Source organism: Capra hircus, chromosome 17, assembly GCF_001704415.2.
Source record: "Capra hircus breed San Clemente chromosome 17, ASM170441v1, whole genome shotgun sequence".
Taxonomy (NCBI): domain Eukaryota; kingdom Metazoa; phylum Chordata; class Mammalia; order Artiodactyla; family Bovidae; genus Capra; species Capra hircus.
This window is the reverse complement of record NC_030824.1, coordinates 5,642,723-5,669,555: the sequence shown is the minus strand read 5'-3', so window position 1 is coordinate 5,669,555 and position 26,833 is coordinate 5,642,723. Positions and strand designations below refer to the sequence as shown.

General features: G+C 43.8%; 1 protein-coding gene across 1 annotated transcript in view; it reads left to right on the top strand.

Annotated features, from left to right (window-relative positions):
• Positions 1 to 26,833, top strand: part of GRK3 (G protein-coupled receptor kinase 3) — a 115,846-nt gene that overhangs the window by 20,967 nt on the left and 68,046 nt on the right. The window contains exon 2 of the mRNA XM_018061071.1: positions 2,974 to 3,050. Coding sequence (XP_017916560.1) covers positions 2,974 to 3,050 — 77 coding nt within the window. The remainder of the gene's footprint in view (positions 1 to 2,973; positions 3,051 to 26,833) is intronic.

Below are 26,833 nucleotides of genomic sequence, written 5' to 3'. Positions count from 1 at the left end.
AGGTTCAGTCCCTGGTCGGAGAACTGGATCCCATGTGCTGCAGCTGGGAGTTCACACACCTCGTCTGAAGATCCTGCCTGCAGCAGCTGAAACAAACCAGAGAAGGAGCAACAGAGAAATAAGGTCACATCCTAGTGATCTGACACTTTGGGTGAATGGGACAAGTTCTTTAAAAGATAAAAGTTACCAACACAAGAATAAATAGAAAATATGTATGGCCCTATATCTGTGAAAGAAATGAAATTTGTAATTTAAAACCTTTCGAAAAGAAAATTCCAAGCTCAGATGGCTTCACTGATGAGTTCTGTCAAACATTTGAAGAATTAATACTGTCTTATGCCAGCTTTTTCAGAACAATTAAATAAAAAGGAATAATTCCCATCTCATTTTATGAATCATACTATCTTGATACCAAAACCAAAGAAAGTATTGTAAGAAAAAGAGTAAGACTTCTACACTGAAAGGTATGAAGTAGTGCTAAGTAAGAGAAATTAAAGATGCTTACATAAATGGAAAAATATATTTATGTATAGTACACTTAATGTTCTTGAGATTAATTTCTCTAACATTGATCTATAAATTCAACAAAAATCCCCATCAGAGTCTCAGTAGGCTTTTTCTGGGAAGAAATTTCCATGTTGACTTATAAAACTTAATGCAGTGAACCCAGGATAGCCAAAAAACAAACAAAAATAAAACCAAAGGCAGCAACACAAAGTCAGAATACTTAGATAACTAAACCTCCTGATATTGACTGATGTTTTAAACCTAAAGCAATCAAGATAAGGCGGCATTTTTGTGAAGAATAGGTATATAGATCAATGTAACACAATAATCCAAAGATAGACCAACACATAGTTAGTGTTGAATCAACAGAGATGCCAAGAAAACCCAGTAGAGAAAGGATAGGTTTTTCAATAAATGATATCAGAACAATTACATATTAGAAGGAGAAGAAGAACCTTGGTTCTTACCTTGCATTGTACACAGAAATAACATGAAATGGATATCACACCTAAACATAAAATCTAAACTTTAAAATTTCTAAGAGAGAATAGATTAAATGCATCCTGACCTTGGGATGTGAGAGATTTCTTAGCACAGACCACCTACCGAAGGATTAATCCTACACCTAGCTTGGAATATGGTTCCATAATGTCTCTCATAATGTTCACTATAATTCACCATATGACCAACAGTTTCACTTCTAGATATTTACCCATGAAAACTGAAAACACATGCCCATGAGACAACTTGGACACACATGTTTAAAACAGTTTTATTTATCATAGCCCCAAACTGGAAGCAGCCCAAACGTCTATCAACAGATGGACAGATAAACAAATGGTAGCACATTCATCCAATAACATGCTTCTTGGAAACAAGAAGGAACTAAAAGCTTGTGCACATGGCAATACCGATGAAGCTTGTTTATGCTGAGGGAAAGAAACCAAAAACAAAAGACAACAGAGTGCATTATTTTATCTATATAGAATTCTAGAACTGTAGCAAATTGTCTTTATTAAACAGGAAGGAGGAGATAAATAGGTGCTCAGATCTTAGAATTTGGGGAGGTAGATTGCAAAAGAGCACTTTTTGGAAAATATAAATATTTGATGTCTTGATTAGGACAGTATTATATGTGAAAAACTCATTTAACGGTACACTTAAACATGCATTTAATTACCTCAGTTTGTTTCAAAAAGCAAAAGAAAAGGTGGCGGGGGGCAATGATGCCAAACTATTGCCCATCAGTAGATGATAGAGATTTAATTTCTGCTTTTTCTATTTGGAAAATAGCTTTGGAGGTTCGCTTATTGAATAATTGGTCCTTTCTCCATTTTTCTGCCTTGCCACTTTAGTTGCATATCAAAGTTCCATGCATCTGCGGGTCAGTTTGTGTGGTTTCTGTTCCATTTCGTTGGTCAGTTTGTTTATCCTGTCTTGACGATTTTGGCTTCATAATGGGCCTTTTTTATCATCCTTCTCTTTCTTCAGAAATGTCCTGGCTATTTTTGCATGCATTTTATAAAAAGCTTATCTGTTTCCGTGTTCTATGGAAAATCCTGTTGCAATATTGACGGGAGTAATACTGATTTTGTAGATGAATCTGATTAGAGTTTTTGCAATATTAAATCTTTCTGTTCCTTACCATGCTGTATCTTTCTGCTTATTAAAAACTTCTTTATTGTCTCTCAATACAATTTTGTAATTTTGCCTGTAACATTCCTGCACACATTTTGAAAGATTTATTTCAAGACATTCGATGTTTCCTACCCTGGTGTAAGTGAAATCTTGTTTCTAATTTTATTTTCTTGTGGTTTATACTTGCTGTATAGTAGTGTGATTTTCTTAATATCAATATATCCAGGGAACACTGGCTTTTCTTTAGAAAGAATCTCATCGACAGGTTGGCAGAATTTATGGTGTGTGTGCCTGCGCATCTTTATTATTTTTGGAAAGTGGTGGTGTTGAGGGAGAACTTCCCCAAATTCCTTATTTTTTTTAACTAAGTAGGGAAGATCTCCTGGAGAAAGAAATGGCAACCTGCTCCAGTAGCCTTGCCTGGGAAATCCCATGGACAGAGGAGCCTGGTGGGCTATATAGTCCATGCAGTGACAAAGCTGTCGGACACGATTTAATGACTAGACAACAACAAAGTTTACATGTAAGGTTGGCCCTGGGCTGCAGGAGAGGGTACTAGCCAGAGGTGTGAGCTTTAAGTTTAGTCAGCTGTTCATGCAGCTGTGGGTGTCAGTAACGGGTGTCTTTTGTCAAGACAATATCCTTTTGAGGGGAGCATATTTTTTTTTTATTGAGCTATAACTGACAAAATTGTATATGTTTAAAGTGTACAATGAATACCAGAATAGAGTTAATCAAGCCAGTACCCTCGCATGAAGACATCCGTATATTTTCCATTCTAGGGATGGAGGCTGGCATTGTTAAAAACCTGTCACTCTTCTCTTCTAGTATCCGGAGCGTGATGCAGAAGTATCTTGAGGAGAGACACGAAATCACCTTTGACAAGATTTTTAATCAGAGAATTGGTAAGTCTGACTGTTCACATGGCAGACAGTTAATTCTAGTCGTAGTACTAAAGTGTAAATGCAGCCCTTGATGCTGTCGTATGTGTTATAGCTCAAGCTGGGGATGAAGGAAATGGCATGTAATTAATAAGATCCTCAGTGATTACTTATGTCCCTAGCAATGTCTCCTGTAAATAAGCTACTGGGAAACAGATGAGTTTGGGTGGAGGTTTTAAGGCAGGGTGGAAGATACCCCTGGTCCAAGGATTGGGTTCTTGATACCCAGAGAGAAATCTTCTGTTCAGATCTGTGCCTGAGGTCCTCATCTTCCCTCACTGACCTTGTACTTTCCATGATCACAGGTGTTGGCATGTGTCTTCATCACCCTCACCCCGCTGTGTGGTTGGCCCTCTGCTTCCCAAGTGTGGGGTCGGCTTACTGGATCAGTTCTCAGGGGTTCGTGGGTTTTGTTTGCCGCTCACTCTTGTCAGTTGCGCCTCAGTCTCCCTTATTTCTGTGGCTCTACTTGGAACCTCTGCTTAGCAGGTCACCAGGACTGCTCCTGTTGTGCACGCAGAGTTCACGGACGCAGTGCCCACTGGCTGATGCCCTCGGCCCGTGCAGACGTGTGGTTCTGTCGGGCTGCTCTGTGGCCCCCAGCAGTTAGCGCCCTGGAGAAGTTGGGACCAGACAGGAATTGGTTTAGTGGGAATTTCAAGGCCCATGAAGAAATGAGACCCTTTATTCCACCTGCCTTCTGAAAGACTGGCAGCTCGTTTAAAGGTGCCTGTCGGCTGGGTTAGAGGAGTGCTATCAGCTATGTAGTTTTGTTTTACATTCCCCCAAATCAGTTCCACCCCCCATCCAGAAATATCCTGAACAATCTTTTGTTCCCAATGATAGAATTCATCTTTGGCCTGTCAGCTGGCTCTGTTGTTAACTTACAGTGATGTGATAAACAGATTATGCTCGAGTTTTTACAAAAAAATCAGTGTGGCTGAATGTAAGAGACCAGGAACCCGTCTTCCTCTTTTTGCATCTTGTTTGCCTCCCACAGCTGTTCAGAGGAGCTTTGCAGGGAAACTGTGTCTTAGTTTTTAAATTAACGTAGTACTAGAGGAAATTATTAAAATTCCAAGAAATTATAGTCTTTCTGAACTCTGCTTCTTCAAGTGTTTCTGCTCCCATGATGTGCAGATACAGGCTGACTGGTCCCTTTGAGACTGAATATTCTGATAGTCCTGGGTCATCCTTCTGTGTACAGGTCAAGAGGCGAGACTCAGGTTGATGAAGTGACTTGTTCTGATCTTACATTCTGATAATTCTCTGAAGGTTCCATTACTGTAACATGTACTGTAGAAGGTTACCCGGTAAGAATTGGATAGATTTGTTTTTTTTTTTGTTTTTTTTTTTAAGAAAGAGTTACAGTGATCTCTTTTATTCAAGCAAAGCAGAAACTGGTATGGAAAGTCTGGATTTTTCTGAACCACTGTCTGTCACAAAGTGACCACCTATGAAGAGGAACTGAAAAGCCTCTTGATGAGGGTGAAAGAGGAGAGTGAAAAAGCTGGCTTAAAACTCAACATTCATAAAACTAAAATTATGGCATCCTATCCCTTCATGGCAGATAGATGGGGAAAATGTGGAAAGTGTCAGATTTCTTTTTCTTGGGCTCCAGAATCACTGCAGACAGTGACTGCAGCCACAAAGTTAAAACACTTGCTCCTTGGAAGAATAGCTATGACAAACCTAGACAGTGTATTAAAAAGCGGAGACATCACTTTGCCATCAAAAGTCTGTAGAGTCAAAGCTATGGTTTTTCCAGTAGTCATGTGTGGATGTGAGAGTTGGACTTAAAGAAGGCTGAGCACCGAAGAATTGATGCTTTCGAACTGTGGTGCTGGAGAAGGCTCTTGAGAGTTCTTTAGGCTGCAAGGAGATCCAACCAGTCAGTCCTAAAGGAAATCAACCCTGAATATTCACTGGAAGGACTGATGCTGAAGCTGAAACTCCAAAACTTTGGCCACCTGATGTGAAGAGCCAGCTCATTGGAAAAGCCCCTGATGCTGGGAAAGATTGAGGGCAGGAGGAGAAGGGGACGACAGAGGATGAGATGGTTAGATGGCATCACTGACTGAGTGTGCATGGGTTTGAGCAAACTCTGGGAGATGATGAAGGACAGGGAAGCCTGGCGTGCTGCAGTCCATATGGGGTCACAAAGAGTTGGACACGACTTAGCGACTGAACAACATGAAGGCTGTGGATTTGCCTTCTGTAATGACCCACTAAGTACAGTGCTCAAAAGGCAGGTGGCGTGCTCTGGGGGAGCCGATCAGGAGTGGCCCGTCTGCTCTGAGGGCAACTTAGGGGAGCCCTTAGTCACACGGAAGGCTTCACCCTGAGCGTAGGGGTTTGGTGGGGGACAGATTCAACTTTCATCTCATCCTCCACTGCCTCTTCTTGTTGCTTTCATGGTGTTTGGTTAACTGCCATCTGTACAGATCCTCCCCTTTGCTTCTGATTTTGTACCAAAAAGCAGAAAATTAGATTGTCCTGGTGACCAGAGAAAGAAACTCCATATCTTTGGGAGGAAAGGGAAAAAAAGAATTTCTTTAATGGTGACTTAAAAATTTTCAAATGTTTTACAGCTCTGTTGAGGTACATTTGATACAGTATATTCCCCCTGTCCAGTTCAGTGGGTTTTGGTGTATTCATAGAATTGTGTGACCATCAGCACAGCCTCATCGGGGAACATTTTCAGTACCCCAAAAAGAAACTCCCCTGGTGGTCCAGGGGTTAAGAGTCTGTGCTTCCAGTGCCTCTGCAGGGTGCAAGGGTTTGATCCCTGGTTGGGGGACCAAGGTCCCACATGCTATGAGGCGTGGCCAAAAGATCAATAAATAAATAAAATAAAACACCTCCCTTCCCCCCCACCCCCCAGCCAAAGGCGGAGGGGGAAGAAGCTGCACCCAGGAGCAGTCCCTCCCTCTCCACTCTCAGCGTGCCCCTAACCCCTAAGTGCCATTCGTCTGATTTCTGCCTCTGTGGATTTGGCTGTGTTGTGCTCGCCACATAGACAGCATCATGTAGCGTGGCCTTTTGCGTCTGGTGTCTCTCAGCGTGGTGTTTCCAGGGTTCATCCATGTTGCCGCGTGTGTATCGACACTGCCTTCCTTTCTTCTTCCCCATAATATGCCCCTGCTCCACCGAGCCACGTTTCCTTCACCCGCTCATCTGCCAGTTGCTTCTAGTTTTGGCTTGTAGGAATAACACCGCTCGGAGAGGAAGCTTTTTTTTTTTTCAATTTTTGTCTTCAGCTAAGACAGCAAATTAGAAGAGTAGAAGTGAAGTCACTCAGTCGTGTCTGACTCTTTGGAACCTCATGGACTATAGCCTACAAGGCTCTCTGTCCATGGAATTTTCCAGGCAAGAGTACTGGAGTGGGTTGCCATTTCCTTCTCCATGGGATCTTCCCGACCCAGGATGGAACCTGGGTCTCCCTCATTGCAGGCAGACGCTTTACCATCTGAGCCCCCAGGGAAGCCCCTAAGACAGCAAAAGAGATGACTTATTGTACACATGTTACATTCAGCCACAGCTGAGAAGAGAACTAGGCTAGAGAATCATGTGGGTTCAGGGCAAAGGACCAAAAGAGGGACCGCCTTGATAACGAGCAAGATGGGTCTCTCAGAGCTGGTGGAGGTGATCCGAATGGCCGTAGACCCTCGGAGACAAGTTTGAGACGGCAGGCATGCAGCTCAGCAGTTTGTACCAGCGTCCCTGGCCTCCGGCCTCGCTTGTTTCTCCTTCTGTGGCCTGTGTGGTGGACCAGTTTCCTTGGACCTCTGCCTCGTCTTTCTTCTGCTCTTCAGTCTGCGCATTCTCTTCTTCCTCCACTTCACCCTCCTGGCGCGGAGATTTCCCAAAAGATGGCCCTGAGGCCAAGAGAAGAGGGTGTTTTTCTACGTGTGATTTGAGCAAGTGGTTTCGGGTTCCTAAGATGCCCTGGGGATTGTGACAGGCTTGCCCTCCCGTGCAGCGCCAGTTTCCAGTCTCTGAAACGCGTCAGGATCTCTTTCTTCCTTAGTCGTTTCTGCCCCTCTCTCTCCCTCCTGTAACTGCTTTTGCGTCTCTCACCCACCAGCCCGCTCATCAAATGTGCGAGGCCCAGAGCTGTCTTTTCCGTGGTTGTGGTTAAACCCTCACCTGCAGCTGGCTCCAGGAGCCTTTGATCTGAGCCCCTAATGGCATTAACTCCAGCCTCACAGATCCTCCTCCCGAGTAGCTTCGCCAGGCGCTGGTGGTCTGTGGCTTTTATCTCAATTAAGTTATTAAAAAAACGAAACATGGTTCAGATAAAGAACTCCTCCTTCCCTTCCTCCCGACTCTTGAGCCTGGAGCTGATGAGCCAGTCGGGGAGAAGCCAGGCTTAAGCTCGGTGGGGGTGGGGATGGGGAAAGAGGACAAGTAAATGTGCAGACACAGATCTGTAATCACGAGTGGACAGAGCTCTGTATTTAACGTGTCTGGTTCTTCCCGTCTCCATGGCGCTCTCGTTTTCTGGCTGGTGTGAGGGACGGGGTGAGGGGAAGGGGGACCGAGGCTGCAGTCACCTTGAGTCTCCTGGTCTCTGACTTCCTCTTCTGCTTTCCCGTCTCTTCCCTCTGCCCCTCTCCATGACTCTCTCCGTGTGTTTCCGCCTTGCTTTTCTGTGCTCCCCTTGTTTCCCTTTCACCCACGATCCCCCTCTACTCTCCTCCTCATCTCTCTTTCCAAGCCTGCCAGCATCCCCCATGTTGGCTGGCAGTTGACACCCGGTTTGGGGGACCAACCTCCAAAGTGGGCTGTAGCCGACATGTCAAAATGCTTTGTGAAACAAAAAAAATACGTAGAAATCTTCCATTTAGTTGGCTTCTGAGGCTTTGCTGGGTGGCAAGTGATTGGCAGGCCTGTTGGCTATACCCAGACTAGTTGTCATTTCAGCCATTTCCCTAGCTATAAAAGTGGGCATACGGATGGCACCCACTTCATTGGCCCTTGTGAAGATCCAGCAGAAAATGGATGCAAAGCCCTGAACATGGTGATTGTTCTTTACAGGTGCTCAGTGAATGAAATCTCTTATTATGAAAAGTTTTAGTCTTGGGTAAACTGGACCAGAATAACGATCCCCCATGCTTATATACTGGGCTTCCCTGGTGGCTCAGATGGTAAAGAATCCGCCTGCAATGTGGGAGACCTGGGTTTGGTCCCTGGGTTGGGAAGATTCCCTGGAGGAGGGTATGGCAACCCACTCTAGCATCCGGCCTGGAAAATCCCTATGGACAGAGGAGCCTGGCAGGCTGCAGTTCATGGGGCCACAAAGAGTCGGACTCGACTGAGCGACTAAGCACAGCGCATTCTTACACACCACTGAAACTCCATATGTTTTCAACATTTTGTGTACCTGCTTTGTCCATCTCTTCTGTTTTTGGTTGCCGGAATATTTTAAGGCATTTAGCAAACCCCTTACAGCATTTCAGCTCTGTGTGCATCTCTGGAATATCTGAATATTTTCTTATACAACTTTAATACCTTTATTCCAACCAATGAAAATGATTCTTACTATAATACTGAGTCTATATTCCGGTTTTTCTGATTAACTGTAAAATGTCCTTTTACTCTTGGTTTTTTTGAATCAGGATCCATATATTATTCTTGTAATGTAATTGGTAATAACATCCTGCTGATCTAGAATGGTCCCCCACCCACAGGTAATTGACATTTTAAAGAAACCAGGCCGGTTGTACTGTAGAGTGTTCCACATTCTGGATTTTTCTGCTTACTTTTTTCATGGTGTCATTTCAACGAATTGCACTTCTGCTTCCTAAATTTCCTGTGAACTGAAAGCCAGCTCCAGCAGCTGCGTGAGTGTGTCAGGTTCAGACTTTGTAGCGGGAGGCGTGTGATACGTGGGTGCTGCTCGCCGTCACTTCTGCAAAGCGGCTGAGGTGCGGTCAGCTCTCGGGCTCCTCGTTCAGCTGTCATCCACCATCCGTTTTGTTTTCACTGATGATCTCTGCCTGCATCGATTACTATATTAGGAAGTAACGAAGTGGTGAGCTTGCTAATCGTGCCATTCCTTCCGTGTTTACTGCTTGTATTCATCAGCTCAAGCTGTTTATTTGCCTGTAGAGATAGTCGGGTATGGTTGGCAGATTTCTAAGATGTCTCCCATGACTTTCGCCTCCAGGTGTTACTCCCAAGGGTAACCTGCTGAAAGAGGTTTTGCAAATACAGTTAAGGCTATGTTCTAGGTGGGCTGAATCCACTCACACCAGCCTTTGAAAAGCAGAGAATGTCCTCAGGCTGGCAGCAGAAGAGGAAGCCAGAGAGACTGACATGAGAAAGACTGGACACTCCCTTGCCGACTTTGCAGGTTGAGGGACCCCATGAAAAGGGTTGTAAGTGTTGTCTGTGGCAGACAGCAGGGAAACAGTCCTACAGCCGTCGGAACTGCGTTCTGCCAACAACCTGAATGAGTTTGGAAGCAAATTCCTCCCCAGAGCCTCTAGATGAGAACCCAGGTTGTCAGCACCCTGATTCTGGGTCTTATGAGCCCCTAAGCAGAAAGGCGGAGCTAGCGGTGAGGAACCTGCCTGCCAGTGCAGGGGATGTAAAAGACACGTGTTTGGTCCCCGGGCTCGGAAGATCCCCTGAAGGAGGGCAGGGCAGACCCACTCCAGTATTGCTGCCTGGCGAATCCCATCGACACAGGAGTCTGGTGGGCTGCAGTCCATTGGGTCACAATGAGTTGGGCACGACTGAAGTGACTTAGCGCTTACGTATGCAGAAAAGCCAGAGGAGCCAGCCAGGACTTCTCATCTCCAGAACCCGGAGCTGTTTATTAGTGGCATTTTTAAGCCACTGAGTTTGTGAATGTTTGATACACAGCAGTAGAAAGTAATAGAGCAGGGGGACTTCTCTGATGGTCCAGTTTTAGACTCCATGCTTCCACCCCAGGGGGTGCAGCTTTGATTCCTGGTCAGGGAACTAAGATTCCACATGCTGCTTGGCCAAAATTAAAAAAAATAATAAAGCAGTAACCTTAAAAAAAACTAATAGAGCAGGATAAACGCTGAGTTCTGTTTTTAATTGCCAGTTTCCCAAATAAAAACAATTAAGTGACAGTTGTCTTTATTTTTCTAATGGTTACAGAGCAATCAACCATCTTAATGGACATCAATTAAATTGATTCCTAATTTGCTGTCAGTAAAACTTAAACATTGACAAATGTCCTTGGTTTGGCTTATTAAAAGAATGATTTTAAAGGGATACTGGTTATCCAGTAGATATGGTTAAGATGATTTTGCTATCGTTTTCTTCTGTGATCAGCTGGAATAATAATTTCATCATATGCAAGTGCAACACATTCAGTTCAGTTCAGTTCAGTTGCTCAGTCGTGTCCTGTTCTTTGCGACCCCATGGACTGCAGCACACCAGGCCTTTCTGTCCATCACCAACTCCCGGAGTTTATTCAAACTCAGGTCCATTGAGTCAGTGATGCCATCCAACCATCTCATCCTCTGTCATTACCTTCTCCTCCTGCCTTCAGTCTTTCCCAGCATCAGGGTCTTTTCAAAAGAGTCATTTCTTCTTATCAGGTGGCCAAAGTATTGGAGTTTCAGCTTCAGCATCAGTCCTTCCAGTGAATCTTCAGGATTGATTTCCTTTAGGATGAACTGCTTGCATCCCCTTGCAGTCCAAGAGACTCTCAAGAGTCTTCTCCAACACCACAGTTCAAAAGCATCAATTGTTTGGCACTCAGCTTTCTTTATAGTCCAACTCTCACATCCATACATGACTACTTGAAAAACCATAGCTTTGACTAGATGGACCTTTGTTGGCAAAGTAATGTCTCTGCTTTTTAATATGCTGTCTAGGTTGGTCATAACTTTCCTTCCAAGGAGTAAGCATCTCCTAATTTCATGGCTACAGTTACCATCTGCAGTGATTTTGGAGCCCAAAAAAGTAAAGTCTGCCACTGTTTCCACTGTTTCTCCATCTATTTCCCATGAAGTGATGGGACCAGATGCCATGATCTTTGTTTTCAAAATGTTGAGTTTAAGCCAACTTTTTCACTCTCCTCTTTCACTTTCATCAAGAGGCTCTTTAGTTCTTCACTTTCTGCCATAAGGGTGGTGTCATCCGCATATCGAGGTTTATTGATATTTCTCCCGGCAATCTTGATTTCAGCTTGTGCTTCCTTCAGCCCAGCGTTTCTCATGATGTACTCTGCATATAAGTTAAATAAGCAGGGTGACAATATACAGCCTTGACGTACTCCTTTTCCTATTTGGAACCAGTCTGTTGTTCGATGTCCAGTTCTAATTGTTGCTTACAGACCTGCATACAGATTTCTCAGGAGGCAGGTCAGGTGGTCTGGTATTCCCATCTCTTTAAGAATTTTCCACAGTTTTGATGAATTCCATCTGTCTACCGACAGACTGCTCAGCTCCTCTGACTGCATCCCTTCTCCTGTTAGAGAAGGATGTTTCTCATCATAAGGAGACTCCAGAATAGATGGTTAATTCATAAAGTATGCAAATATTGCTCTCATGTGTAAAGAGCATCATGGTTAATGTAATATGACATCATATCTTTATTGCCATGGAAGACATTTTCTTTTTTCACGCTGACTTGAGAACCTAATCCCAAGTTTGCATATTAATCTTTCAGAGTTTGTGTGAGATAATGTTGGTGTCTGAAGCATGGTTTTGGTCAAGAATAAAATTCTGCAACTTTTACTCTTTTAAAAAGCTTTATTGAGGCATGATATTACATGTCCTATCATTCACTCGTTATGAGTCAGTATAATTTGATGAGTTTTAGTAAACCATGTCTCAGAGACCCCCTGTACCCACTTGTAGTCACTTCCTGCTCCCAGCCACAGCCCCAGGCAACCACTAATCTCTCTGTCTCAATAGCAGTTTGCCTTTTCGGAACATTTCATGCGAGTGGAATCCTGCAGGCTCTAGACTGTTAGTCTCTTGCATCTGGTTTCTTTCATTTCACATCAGGTTTTGGAGGTTCATCCACACTGTGTGGATCAATCCTTCTTTCCCTTCTGTTGCTGAGTGATTCCTCATTATATGGATAGACCACATTTTGCATATCCCTTCACCAGTTGATAGACATTTGAATTATTCCCACTTTTGGACTGTTACAAACGCCGTTGCTGTGAATATTCACGTAAAAGTGTGGATGTATGTTTTCATTTCTCCTGGGCACGTTACTAGGAGTGGAATTGCTGGGCTGTATGCGATTCATGGGGTCGCAAAGAGTCGGACACGATGGAGCGACTGAACTGAGCTGAACTGAATGGTATATTCGAGTTTAACTTATGAAGGTATCACTAGTTGTTTCCTGAATTGTGTCATTTTTACATTCTCACCATCATTTTATGAAAGTTCCAGGTTTGCCATAGCTTCATCAACATGCTATGATCTTTTTGATTCTGACCATCCTAGTGGGTATGAAGTGGAGCTCCATTGGGGTCTTGATTTGCATTTCCCTGACAGCGATATTGTACATGTTTGTGGTGATTAGCCATTCTTTTAAATCTTCTTGGTGAAATGTCTATTTAAAGCTTTTTCCCTTAAAAAAAAATTATCGTCTTCATTTGTTATTTATAGTGTGTCTAATTTACAAATACTTCCTCACCATCAGTGGCTTCTTTTTCATTTTCTTCATGGTGAGTTTTGAAGTACAGAAGGATTTAATTTTAAAGTCCAGTTTACAAATTTTTAAAGTGAATTTTGGTGTAGTATCTCAGAATTTCTTGCCTAACTGAATTCCCCAAAGCTTTTTTTCTCCTCTAGAAGTTTCATCATTTTAGATCTTAGCTCTTTGGTTGATTTTTTAGTTAATTATCATGTGTAATATGAGGTAAGGGTCTAAATTCATCTTTTTTTTTTTTTTTGGCGTCTGAATATCTAGTTATTTTATTCTTATTTGAAGAAGACAGCTTTTCCCCTCCTCCCCATTGGATTGTCTTGGCACCTTTGTTGAAAATTTCAAAGAACATTTGTGTGAAAGAATGCATAAATTATATTTGGCATTTGGGGTTAAGGCATAAGAAATATACTTGTCATGGACTTTGAAAAATTATGTTTTGTTATAAAAGAATATTTTGGAAAGACAGAAATTTTTTTAAAAGGATTTTCTGAGCAGGGCTATGGAAAGAAAACTGGACACACATGTCACGGAGACCTATTTTTTTAATTTAGCAATTATACAAAACCACAGAAATACTGAAAAAAAATATATGCGACAAAAGAAAACATTTTAGGGTTACTTTTTTGTCAGTTTCAGAAAACAAAGTTACCAATCTATTTTATAACTATAGAATCATTTCTTGGTGCTTTGTGCTTCAAAACATGTTAGGTGGCTAAGATCTGCAAGTACTTAACACCATGCGACTTCTGACCAGAGTTAAATGATAGCAGGTCGAGGCCTTTTTTTTTTTTTAATTTTTATTTTTACTTTATTTTACTTTACACTACTGTATTGGTTTTGCCATACATTGACATGAATCCACCACGGGTGTACTTGCATTCCCAAACATAAACCCCCCTCCCACATTTGTAGAGCGGGAAGTCTTAACCCGGGAACCTGCTTCAGGCTTTGTTTTCTCTTTTGTTTCCACCCTTCTTTGGAACGATTTGTTTATGTCCCAGTGCAGGGCCTTCCCCAGACAAATATTTTCCCTGACTGACAGTCACAGACGGCCACAGTCCCCCCAGCTCATCTGTAAAGCTTCCTCTGGCTGACAGCCGCCTGCTCTGACAGAGAAGAAAAACCTGGGACCCTGTTCAATTCCGCTTCAATTACCCGTGCCTTTGTGGAGACTTTGAGTGAGGGAAAGAGTTAAACGTCTATTTAAACTTTCCAGTAGCGGAGGTAGACACTTGGCTGAGCACAGCTGATTGGATTTGCAGTTGAAGAGGCCAGGCAGGCACAGGCCACCAGCGGTGACGGAACCCACAGGAACAGGGGCAGGGCCTCTGCACCCTTTCAGCCTGCGTCTCTTAACAGAAACGCCGCCTAGAGGGGAGAGATGCTGCAGAAGAGGGAAAGGCCACTACTGAAAGCCCCACTGGCAGGCCGTCCTGTAGGCGGACTCCTTACCTCTTTTGGCTCCAACAAGCCTGGGGGTTGGCGTCTTGTGTTGGAGTCAGTCTGAACGGCTCTGAAAACTGGGGACCTGAGAGATTTGCGGCAGCTTTCAAAGAGGGTAAAAAGGCTTAAAATTAACCCAGTCCTATGAGAAATTAAGTTGTCTTTTTCTCTCTTCTTCATCTTAAACTAGTTTACTTGGGCTGGTTTTCCTTTTGAAAGCCATCGTTCAGGTTCTGAGATCAGCCATGATTATCTATTCGCAGAAAAACTCGAAGAGCTACAGTGTTTACTAGAAAGATGCAATCCTGTAACATCTCGTCACTAAAACTATAGGAACGCTGGTATGTGACCAGACCCCTGATCTGCAGGCTGGCAACTCTGTCTACATTTGTGCTGGGTGTGTACTCAAGTCAGTCAGTTGTGTGCGACTCTTTGGACCCCGTAGACTATAGCCCACCAGGCTCCTCTGTCCATGGAATTTTCCAGGCAAGAATACTGGAATGGGTTGCCATTTCCTACTCCAGGGGATCTTCCCGACCCTGGGATCAAACTTGTGTCTGTTGAGTCTCCTTCATTGGCAGGCAGGTTCTTTACCACTGTGCCACCTGGGAAACCTATGTACCTTTTAGATGGTTGCTGTTTAATTTTTCTTGAGCTCTTCTGAGCCCATGGTTGATTGGAATGAACTACTCAGTAATGGCTACCTGCTTACTGTTAATTAACACGGCATGAGTGTTTTCTATGCTAGGTAAAATAATGTGACCAAGCTCACCTAAGCCCCAAAAAGCAGAGCCTGAGCTGAACTTGGGTTCTTCAACAGCTGCTATTTTCTACCCATTACCAGGAAACGTTAGTTTAGAAATTAGTATGCATATGGGGTTTTTTCCTTAATTGAAGTATAGTTGATGTACGATGTTATGTTAGTTTCAGGTGTATAGCAAAGTGATTGTCACACACACACATATATATACTTTTCAGATTCTTTTCCATTATAGATTATTACAAGATATTGAATATGGTTTCCTGTCCCATACAGTAGGCCCTTGTTGTCTGTCTGATTTACGCATAGTATCTGGAGAAGGCAATGGCACCCCACTCCAGTACTCTTGCCTGGAAAATCCCATGGACGGAGGAGCCTGATAGGCTGCAGTCCATGGGGTCGCTAAGAGTCAGACGTGACTGAGCGACTTCACTTTCCCTTTCATGCATTGGAGAAGGAAATGGCAACCCACTCTAGTGTTCTTGCCTGGAAAATCCCAGGGACGGGGGAGCCTGGTGGGAGGCCATCTATGGGGTCGCACAGAGTCGGACATGACTGAAGCGACTTAGCAGCAGCAGCAGCAGTGTGTATCTGTCAAGCTCAAACTCCTAATTTATCCCACCTCCTACTTTCCCCTTTGGTAGCCATAGATTTGTTTCTGTTTTGGAAATAAGTTCGTTTGCATCTCTTTTCTTAGATTCCACATGTAAGTGATATCCTATGATGTTTGTCTTTCTCTGTCTGATCTACTTTATTAAGTATAATCATCTCTGGGTTCACCCATGTTGCTACATATGGCATTATTTCATTCTATTTTATGACTAATATTCTGTTATATATTTGTACCACATCTTCTTTGACCATTCATCCATTGATGGGCATTTAGGTTGCTTGGCTTGGCTCTTGGAAATAGTAGTGGAGTTTTAAACTATCAGCTGTACAGTTCTTATTTAATGTCTCATGATTCTGACATCTAGAATTTGGGGATAATGCACAAAGATCTTTCTGTGGCAGCTCTGCTTTATGTGCTTTTGCCAAATGAGACATGGAGAATCAAGTGTGTTTTCAGTGCTTCGTTGGGAACGTCTCATTAAACAAAAAGGCAGATGGAGAAGGCTAAGACCACAGGCCTCAGGGGACTTTCCATCTGCCACTAGCTCACCCTATGAAAGGATGGATGTGAAACCCACGGACCTCTAGCATGTCGGTATCAGGCAGCTGTAAGGAGTGCTGATTACTGCCCAGGAGTTCTGAACTTCTTGGAATGGGCTCCTGGTGACGTTTCTGAGCCATGAGTTTAGAGCCCAAGGCAGGTATGGGGAAACCACTCTTAGCCAAAAAGCAAGTCTAGCCAATCAACCAACATCTGCAGCTGACTCAGCTTTGTAGCTCTCTCGCTGCCAGGGTCCACATAATTCAGGGAAAATACTACATGCTCTAGCAATGTTAGTGAAGCTGACTTCTTAGTATATACTCCCAGATGGTTCCAGGGGCCTAGGAAAATCACCTCTACTGGAACAGTTGTCAATCGGCTCTTTGAACTGGCGGTGGAGAGGTGGTTGGGCAGTGTTTGGACTTTAGGAGGCCCCACTGCCTGTAGAATCCCAGGTGGCAGTACACTGTCGTAACGTCCCCTTGCATTAGCTCTTTTGGAAATACCTTTTCTGAGGGTTTTATACCTTATCTTTAATCTTTTCTTAGGAACCCTACTTCTAATCCAAGTCAGGACTAGGAAATGATTATGTGCATGCATCTTGGAATTCACCTGCTTGCTTTGTGGGCCATCTGCTGAAGAGTATTGTCACATCATGGGATTCTACCTGATGCTTTTAGGTCAGCCTTAAAGCCCAGAGCTTTGTCCTGATTCTGCTCCCTCTCTGCTAGCAGTGGGCCATAGACCCTGGCTCCTGTGGTAGCCAACAAGCTGGGTGTTTTCATCAACCCTTTTAATACTCCTTAGTTTCCTGATCAGCAAAACAAAGGGATTGGAATAGATAAAATCTAATGTTTCATTTAAGCCTAACACTCCATGGTTTCACAAATTAAATTTGAGTTGATTTTCTTTCATTCTTTTTTGCTGTTGCCCTTCCTGCTGTCTTGACAGATGGAGACAGAGGAAAAAGAGATAAAAGAAAAAAAGAAAGGTAGAGGAAGAAAGGGCTTTCCCAGGTGGCTCAGTGGTGAAGAATGCACCTGCCAATGCAGGAGACTCGGGTTTGATCCTGGGTCAGGAAGATCCCCTGGAGAAGGAAATGGCAACCCACTCCAGTATTCTTGCCTGGAAAATCCCATGGACGGGGAGCCTGGCGGACTACAATCCATGGGGTCGCAAAGAGTTGGGCGTGACTGAGTACATACGCACAGAGGAAGAAAGATGGGAGGCACTGAAGGAGGAAGAAGAGGTGAAGAGAGAGTGAGGGTTTTTACGGAACCGCTTCTTATGGGAAATTACTCGTACTGCTCTGTCCCAGCAGCATATAGTTATTTCAGGAAGAAACTAACCACGCGTGGAAGCTCCAGCACTAGTCAAGCTGAGTTCTGCTGCCATCTCCTAAGACAGTTCGTGTACGTCGTTAGCTCAGGACAGTGACAGAGAGCCTGCACTCTGGAGAGCGGCAGATCCCAACTCTGTAAAGCCAATTCCAGCTCAGCCATCACTGTTTACTAGGTGCTGGGCAGGTGGGGCTTCACCTCTGAGTGCTGGTCCTCTCACCCGGGAGTGAGACTAGGTCTGTCTTGGTGTGGGGTTATTCTGAGGATTAAGTGAGATCTATGTATAGGACAGCCTGATTATGGGCTTTATCATTCAGACGTTATTGATACGGGCCTTTTCAAAGCTTCTGCTTCTGAGGTTTACTTGGGCTGCTATGCTAAGCCGGAGATTGGTCATCACCATCTTTGTATCATTGTGTGACGTTTCACGGATGGTGTTATGTGTCTAGGGTTTTACAGGTAGTCCCAGTTTCATGCATTTAACCCATTCTCCTGCAAAGAGCCAAATGCTCTATTTCAAAAATAAAGTTGCACTTCAGGACATAATACAGTGTCCAGAGCCAGACTTGGCCTTCTACCATAACAGCTAGAAAACTGGACAAAATATAAAAAGTAACTGCTTTCAGACACAGAAAGAGGGTCTTTGAAAGAAGGGAAATAAACCGGGCTGGGTCCGCTTTTGGCCTGGAGTTACAGTGTAAAATGTGCCCACATGGTGGTCCTGCCGAGGCAAGGGCTCCGGGACCCCAGGGAAGGCAGGAGCCGGGAAACTCCAGCAAACACGCGAGATGAAGAGCCGTGGAGCTAATAAGCCAGTGATGATGACAGCCCACTCAGTGTGTTTGGAATGTGCTGAATCCAAAAGAGGATGAGAAAAGAAAAAAGCCACAAGGAAGCAAATGATGGGATGTGAGATTTAAATCCAGCTAGATCCGTGTAAATGGTCTAGTCTAACCCTAACCCTTCCACACTGTTTCCCTGACTGGAGTCCAAATTGGAGAACAAAGATAATCTCTGATGTTGTTTCCTCTTGGTGTCTCAAAAGCAGCTAGTTCAGTATTTTATACATCAGGGCAATGGACCCTTTTTGAGGGAAGGGGATTGTCTTTTTTGTTTTGGCATGAAATCCTTTCAGCTGCCATTACTGTAAAACTCTCACTGGTAGCATTTTGTGTAAAGAGTCGGAGTATGTCTGTACACTGTGATTGTTTTCTCAGCATGATGACAGCATTCCAGGGGTGAATGGCCCAGCAGCGATACCCCCAGTGTCCTGTCCATCACCTCTGCGTGACCCTCGTGGGCGCCTGGGCCCTGCTGGGACCAGCATTAGGATGAGTGTCCACAGACATTGAGGCCCCGGTGGGGCTGCTGTGTTGAGTAGACGGTCCTGGGAGAGCATCAGGGTGATTGTCCCTGCCGTGCAGAGAGGGGAGGAGGGAGCTTCTCACAGCTGCATCCCCAGTCCCAGGAGAAGGTATAAGGCCCCAAGAGAACAAAAATCACAACAATTAAAGGTACTGTCTAACTTTTAAAATTAAATACCTTGGTCATTTAATTAAGAAATTACTAGAGTCAGCTGGCTATAAGTTAAAGTGAATTTGGATTGAAAATCATAGAAACCGTCTCATTGCCCTAGTAAGAAATCATTTCATGTTCATTAAATTTCGCACCCAGATCTGAGAAGCAGCTCCAGCCATGCACGTGTCCCTGGAGGGGCCACAGCAGCAGGCTGTGGGCCTCCGTGCCACAGAGGGTTGGCAGCAGCAGCCTCACCACCTGGCGTCTGCTATCAAGGTTCTACTTTTTTGAGCCTCGAAGGCTTTTGCTAACATCTTTGAATTCTAGTGACAATATTCAGGGAAGGCGGGAGGCAGGCACTGTTACAGTACATAGAGGTCAGTACTTGTTAGCGGTTACAGGTCAGCTTAGGGGATGGGATGTGGATAAAAGGGTCACCTGGGGACAGACACGGTGGTGGATGAGTGTCCTGAGGAACAGGAGGGAAGAAGGATCCAACTTTGCCGTGTTAAGAAAGAGGCCGGCTTTAAAATCCTCCGCTCCCAGTTTGAGAGCCGAGTTTAATTTTTTCTGAAACAACTGCCCACTTACAGTAAAAACTCTTCCCCAGCAGGCTTGTTGGCATTCAGAGCTCTCAGCACTCGTGGAGCATGTGTAAGGGAGATGTGCCTAACACTGAGGTTCTTCTAGAAGGATCCCCCAGTCTCCCAGCCCTCCCTGCCTGTTCAGACTTCAGCACTGGGGTAGACCGTCCCCCCACCTCTTCCTCGTGGGAACATGCTGCATCCAGATTTTAAGTCCCCCTCCTTCCTTATCCCATGGAAATCTCCTGCCTCCGACCGCTTGAACTCCGTCACCCATTAATCTCTCCCTGCTCAGCCTGTACTTCACTTCTTCCTGAAACCATGTGTGACTGTAGCACGAGCCATATTGATCTGCCCTTAGTACATCAGATGTTTATTGAGCAGATGAAGTCCTATCCATTGTGCTGAAGATAAAGAGAAAGCTACACAAGAGCAGGCCACTTCCTTCCCAGAGGCCACGAGCAAACAGCTCCTCAGTGATGTCAGAAGAGCATCCTTTCTTAACACGATGCTGCTGTATGTTCCTAAGGCCGGTGTCAGGTCTAAGGAGATGCTAGAAGGGCTGCCATTGAACGCCAGAACAAACGAGGAACCAGACAGGGCCAGTACCCGAGAGGTGGAGGGCCCAAAGGATTCCTTGTTTTTTTCTTATTTCTGTTTTATGGCTGCACCACATAGCATGCAGAATTTTAGTTCCCCAACCAGGGATTGAAACCCACAACCCCTATGGCTGTGGGTCTCAGAACAGGAGTTGATCCATTGCTAGTAGGTGTACAAACAGGTGCTGATCCGATGGGGCTTATTTGGCCAAGTCTATTATTGATAAAATAATAAAGCATCTATATAATCTTTAGCTCAGGAATTTCACTCTGAGGAATGTATCCTACAGATAGGCTTGAATACATGAGATGTGATGTGCGGAGAAGGTTATTTATTTCTGCAGTTTTGTAAAAGCAAACTCTTTGCTACAGCCCAAATGTTCACCATTAGGAAACAAGTTACGTGACTTCCCTCATTCCATCCGACGGAATGATGCAACTGGAGGGAGTGGCCGAGTGGCTCTTTGTGACTTGTCTAGAAAGATCCACAGGGTCTTGGGTTATGGGAAAAAGGTCTGATGGAGGCAGTATGGAGGGAAGTCAGAGTTTGTCTTTGCATCTACCTTTGTGGCGTGTTAGGTGACACGGCGTCTGCGACAGAGACCCACCTGTGGGCGTCTCTCATCTATAACAGTGCAGGGTGAGCAAGAGGCCACCCTACCCCCTCTCTGTATGCCAAGCTCTTGCCACGCTGTGACACTGGTGTCCCTTAGAACTCAGAGTCCCCTGCATCGAGCTGGGTGAAGCAGCCACGTGGATTTCCTAGCACCTGGCCAAGAAGTGACACCCACCCCTTCCCCGAAAAGACATAGTAACCAGTAATATAGGTTACATTGAGGGTGATGGTGGTGGGCGTGCTACTGGGAAGATGAGGGGCATGAACTAGAAGGCAGCTTTTCACTTTGTACCTTCTTAATACAGTTTTACAATTTCATGCCATTTCGTCCATTCCTAAAATAAAAAGAGAGAGTTGTAATTTAGTGGCCTTGAAAGCGCTAAGGACCCAGGGCTGTGGGAGCAGAAAAGAGGGGCAGCTTCTCGACCTCACTGGGATGGGGAGGAGGGCTGGTCCCTGGAAGTTTACAGTGATGCGTGATGCTCCGTTGAAGTCCTGAAGGTTAAGTGGTTGTTAACCAGGTCAAGTCTGCAGGGGGTGGGTGGCTGTGAGAAAGAGGGGCCGGGGGAGTGGGGCCGGAGAGAGGTGGATGGCAAGAAGGGAGCAGGTGCTGAGAAGTCAGCCTGTGTGAAGGGACTAAGGGCCCGTGGCGTGTTGAGTGGCCTGCGCTTGTGTCCGGCTTTGCTGGGCAGGTGGGCGCTGTAGCTCGGTGAGGTGCTGGGGCAGGGCGCAGTGTGAGCCGCGCTGCAGATGATGGAGGCTGGTTCTTATCTGGCATCTCTGCAGGGATTACACGGGAGCAGCATGGCCAGGTCTGGGGCAGCAGCTCACGGGACAGGTTAGAAGGGACACTGGACGGATGACGGGAGCTGGCTGAGTGGCCGGGTGGTGACATCTCTCTCCTGCAAAGCGAGCGTGGCTTGTAACTGAGGCGGTGCAGTTAGGGATTGTCTTTACGTACGTTGGTCAGTTCCTCCAGTCAGACTACAGTTGCTCTGAGAGCTCCTTCATTTTACACTTATGCTGACAGTATCCAGACCTAAAAACTTAGTGGTTGATCCTCTTTGTTTTAAATAAATCTTTATTGGGATATGCATGTAAGAAAGTGCTCAAGTCCAAGCTTGAATTAGCACAGAGTGAGCACTCACGCGTTAACTGGTGGACTCCTATTCTGCTTCTTCCTTGTGGTGAAATTACGGTTGGACCCGGCCTGTCCGCCACACCCTCCCCACTTTGTCCCTGTTATGTTTACTCTGTGATGTACACACATACTCTGATTCCCATACGGCCAGCTTTAATCATTGTTCTTTAAGATGTCTTTGGGAAACATAAACCAGGTGGATTGTTGCGATAATTTGTTTTAAGTTGCTTTTAATCTCACTTTATTTTAATTGTCAGTTTGCTTGTTTGCTATTAGATGCGCATTAAACTGTGATAGATGAAAAAAACTGACCCCAGTCTGGAAGGAGTGTTGGCATGGTGTACATAGCCAGAAATATGTTTTCTCTTCAATAATTTTCGTGTTTGTAAAGGCTTAAAGTAGTCCCACTATTGCAAGGATTTAGATACTTTTCTTGACTCTGTAATTTCACATGGTCCCCCCAGTCCCAGTTTCCTTTCTTCCCTTTTGAATCGAGAGCTGATTGCTCAGAACCTTCTATGAATTTTCCTTTGGCCAGATTCATTACCATTTGAGCTTTTGTCTACTAGACTGTTACTCTTCATGGTCCCACATCTCTCCATTATCTAAACGAGTGATCCCTTTAATTAATCTAAGAATATTTTATTGAACATGAATGTGCCAAATTTAAATTGGAGGTGGAATGGTAACTTGGATTTTTAGAAGACCTAACTATTTATAATATTCCTCAACTACATTTTGTTTCTAATTTTATCCTGTAAGTTGTAAGCCAGGAAGGTGAAAGGTCTAGTTTGACAAGGAGATTGAAATTAAAAAAAAATATGTTTTAAGATTTTCATGATGTAGATAAATATAATTAACTAAATATTCTTTTTTAATATATTTATTTATTGGGACTTGGAAGAAATGAAAAGGAGAATTATTCATTCGGAAGTTAGCTTAGTCATATTCATCTAGAAGGGGCATGGTACCCTTTGGGAGTTTATTCATGAGTTATCATTTACAGCTTCCTTTATTTTCACCTGTAAACAAATGTTGTGTATCCTGAATGTGTCAGAGTCATTTCTGACCTCTGCATTACCCAGAACCTTTGTAATTACTTACTTTAGTCCCATGGCTCTGTGTTTGAATGATTTTTACCTTCCATAGAAGCTTGTGCTTTATGAAAAGCATCTTGTAGACATTGACAACCATGTAAGTGATCCGGTATTGACTTCTAGAAATTCTAGATCCCAGTTTGTGACCATCTTAAAGCCACTGTTCAGGAACACCTTTTGAGCCTTGTCCCTGACTCAACTATATGCACCCAATCTTATGTTTCTTTCTTTTTTTAGCATCAGCTTTTTATTTTTTGGGAGGGGCAGGCAGACTCAGGTTTAATTGAGGTATAATTTAAGTAAAACTCACCATCTGCAATGGACAGTTCTATCAGTTTTGACAAATGCTTTAAGTTGTATCAATATAGCAACTACAAAAGTCAATGTGTAGAGTAATTCATCGCCTCCCCAGATTTTCTAGGGTCATTTATAAGTCAGCTCCCACTCCCCACCCTAACCCCTGACAACCACTGATCTGTCTGTTCCTATGGTTTGTCCTTCTCCAGAATGACCCAGAAGAGGACTCATTCAGCATGTAGCCTTTGAACCTGGCTTCTTTCCCTTAGCACAGTGCGTTAGAGACTCACTTGTGGTGGATGCGTCAGTAGTTCATCCCTGTCTTGTTGAGTGGGGTTCCATTGTATCAATATATCACACTTTATTCAGTCAGGAGCTGAAGAACATTTGGATTATACCCAATTTTTTGATATTATATATGCAGCTACTATAAATATCTGTGTTCAGATTTTTGTGTGAACATAAATTTTCATTTCTCTTGGATAAATACCTAGGAGTGGGATTGTTGGGCTGAATGGCAAATGGATCTTTAACTTTAAAGAAATGTTTCCCAGTGGAGAGTCCTAGTTTCTCCACATTCTCTCCTAATCAGCAGTGGTGTTGTTTCTCTCTCTCTCTCTTTTTTTTTTTTGGCTATTCTAAGAAGGATATAGTGATACCTTATTGTGATGTTAATTTGCATTTTTCTAATGACTAATAATGTTGGGCATCTTCTCATGCACTTATTTTACATTTATATATCATCTTTGGTGCAAGTATTCAAATCTTCTCATTTTTAAAAAGTAGTGAATTATTTATGTTCTCATTATTGAATTTGAGACTTCATTGTATGCTTTGAATACAAGTTCTCTGTCAGATACTTAATTTACAATTACTTTTCTCCAAATGTGTGGTCTGTCTTTGCTTTCCCTTTGTAAGTAATAATGTTGGGAAATTACTTTTGAGACTTGTGAATATTCTATTCCTTGTTAAAGGTATACCCACTGATTTTGGCACCTGTTGATTTTCTAACTCCATCAGTCCTTCTACGGTTTTTGTGCTAAGGAAGAGCTTCCCCCTTCCCTTCTCCCGCTTCCCTCCATTGTGGAGTCACAGCCCAGGTTCCCCTTGGTATCAGGATCAGTCTTCCCAGCCAACACAGTCATTCTTTCTCTTGACTGTGGATTCAGTGGCATAAGGAGTCCAAAACATTGTGTATTCTTCAAAGCGAATAAAGCTTCTGATTGCCAAAATCTGACATTATCAATCCGCTTAACTCTGCCCTTCTAGTAGTTGTGAAGTGGTATCTCAAAGAGATTTAATTTATATTTGCATGATAACCAGCAGTCATGGGCTTCTCAGGGGGTGCCAGTGGTAAATGGTGCCACGTAAATGGTAAATTACGCCTGCCAATACAGGAGCTGTAAGAGATGCAGGTTTGATCACTGATTTGGGAAGATCCCCTGGAGGAGGACACGGCAGCCCGCTCCAGGATTCTTTCCTGCAGAATCTCATGGACAGAGGAGCCTGGTGGGCTGCAGTCCACAGTTCAGACGCCACTGAAACCCCTTAGGATGCACACACAACAGCATTGAACCCTTTTCATGCTCTTTTTGTCTATTCATATTTTTTCCTTTGTGAAGTGTTCAAATTTCTTTGCCCATTCTTTTATTGGGTTGTTTCCTTTTAAAAATTAATTTGTAAGAGGTTTTTGTTTTATGTATGTGTAAACTGAATATAGGCGTTTTTCAGATTTAAGTTTCTTTCTTCTCCCATTTTGATATGTTTTAAGTTTTTTCTTAGCACCTTTTTTTTTTTTTAAAGACTTCCTTTTTCCCATAAATTGCTTTGCTGTCTTTGTTGAAAATAAGTTGACCACGTATGAGTTGAGTGTGTTTCTGGATCCTCTGTTGTGTTTCATTGATTTAGTCTTATGCCAGTACCACACTGTTAATTACCTTGGCTGTATAGTGAATGAGTCTTGAAATTAGGCCGTGTATGTCCTTGAACTGTTTTCTTCTTTCTCAAGATGCTTTGAGTATTCTAGGTTTTTTGCATTTCCATATTCATTTCAGAATCAGCTTGTCAGTTTCATTTAAAAGCCTGTGATTGGGAATTATGATTGGGATTGCATTGACCCCATAGATCAATCAGTTTGGGGAGAATTAATATCTGAGCAATACTGAGTCTTCCAATCCATATATCTTTCCATTTATTTAGATCTTCTTTAATATCTTTCAGTGATATTTTGCAGTTTTCCACATAGTGGCCTTGAATAGCTCTTATTTATTTATTCCTAAATATTGATTAGTTTTTGATGTTAGCGCAAATGGACTTGTTTCAAAGTTCCATTTTAAAACTGTGTTATGTGAGTATATTTAATGTCATTGATTCTTAGCTAATAACCTTGTATTTTATGAGCTTCCTAAATTCACTTACATATTCTAGTAGCTATTTTGTCGGAGAAGGCAATGGCACCCTACTCCAGTACTCTTGTCTGGAAAATCCCATGGACGGAGGAGCCTGGTGGGCTGCAGTCCGTGGGGTCGCGAAGAGTCGGACACGACTGAGTGACTTCACTTTCCTTTTCCCTTTCATGCATTGGAGAAGGAAATGGTAACCCACTCCAGTGTTCTTGCCTGGAGAATCCCAGGCATGGGGGAGCCTGGTGGGCTGCCGTCTATGGGGTCGCACAGAGTCGGACACGACTGAAGTGACTCAGCAGCAGCAGCAGCTATTTTGTAGCTAGGATTTGTTACATAGTTAGCTAGGTTGTCTAGGAATAAAAGTAGTTTTAACTTTTCAATTTGGATAACTTTTATTTCATTCTCTTGCTGCACTGGCAAAGACCTCTGATACAGTATTGAATAGAAGGTGTGAGCTTAGGCCTTCTGGCCTTTTCTAATTTGAAATGCTTTGTGCTCTATTCATCCTACAGCTCAGAGAGGTCTTGACATTTTGTTCTATCTTTGGTCTCAGCACCACATTTAATTCCTTTATATCATTTACTATACATTAAAATTATTTTATTTGTTTACTACTTTGCTGTCTGCCCCTTACATCAACCAGTAAGTCTCTTACGAGAGGAACTCTGCCTTCACCAACGTATAGCACAGTGACCCTTAGTAGACACAGGAAGTGCTTGTCAAATCAGTACACTTTGGTGGAAACTTGGAGCAGTTATGCAGTCTCTCCTCCTTCCCAGTGTTTGAACTCCCTTGATAAAGCCCGAGACAAGTATCATTTCTTTTGTTGTGGGGGGAGGGGGGTGCTGGGTCTTTGTTGCGGCGCGGGCTTTTCTCTAGTTGTGGCAAGCGGGGTCTGCTCTCTAGCTGCAGTGCACGGCCTTCTCGTTGCACTGGCTCTTCCTTGCTGCGAAGCATGGGTTCAAGGGCGCATGGGCTTCATAGTTGCAGCCCCTAGGCTCCGGAGCACAGGTTCAGTAGTTGCGGCACATGAGCTTAGTTGTTCCGTGGCACGTGGAGTCTTCCCAGACCAGGGATGGAAGCCATGTATCCTGCACTGGCGGGAGGATTCATTACCACTGAGCCGCCAGGGAAGCC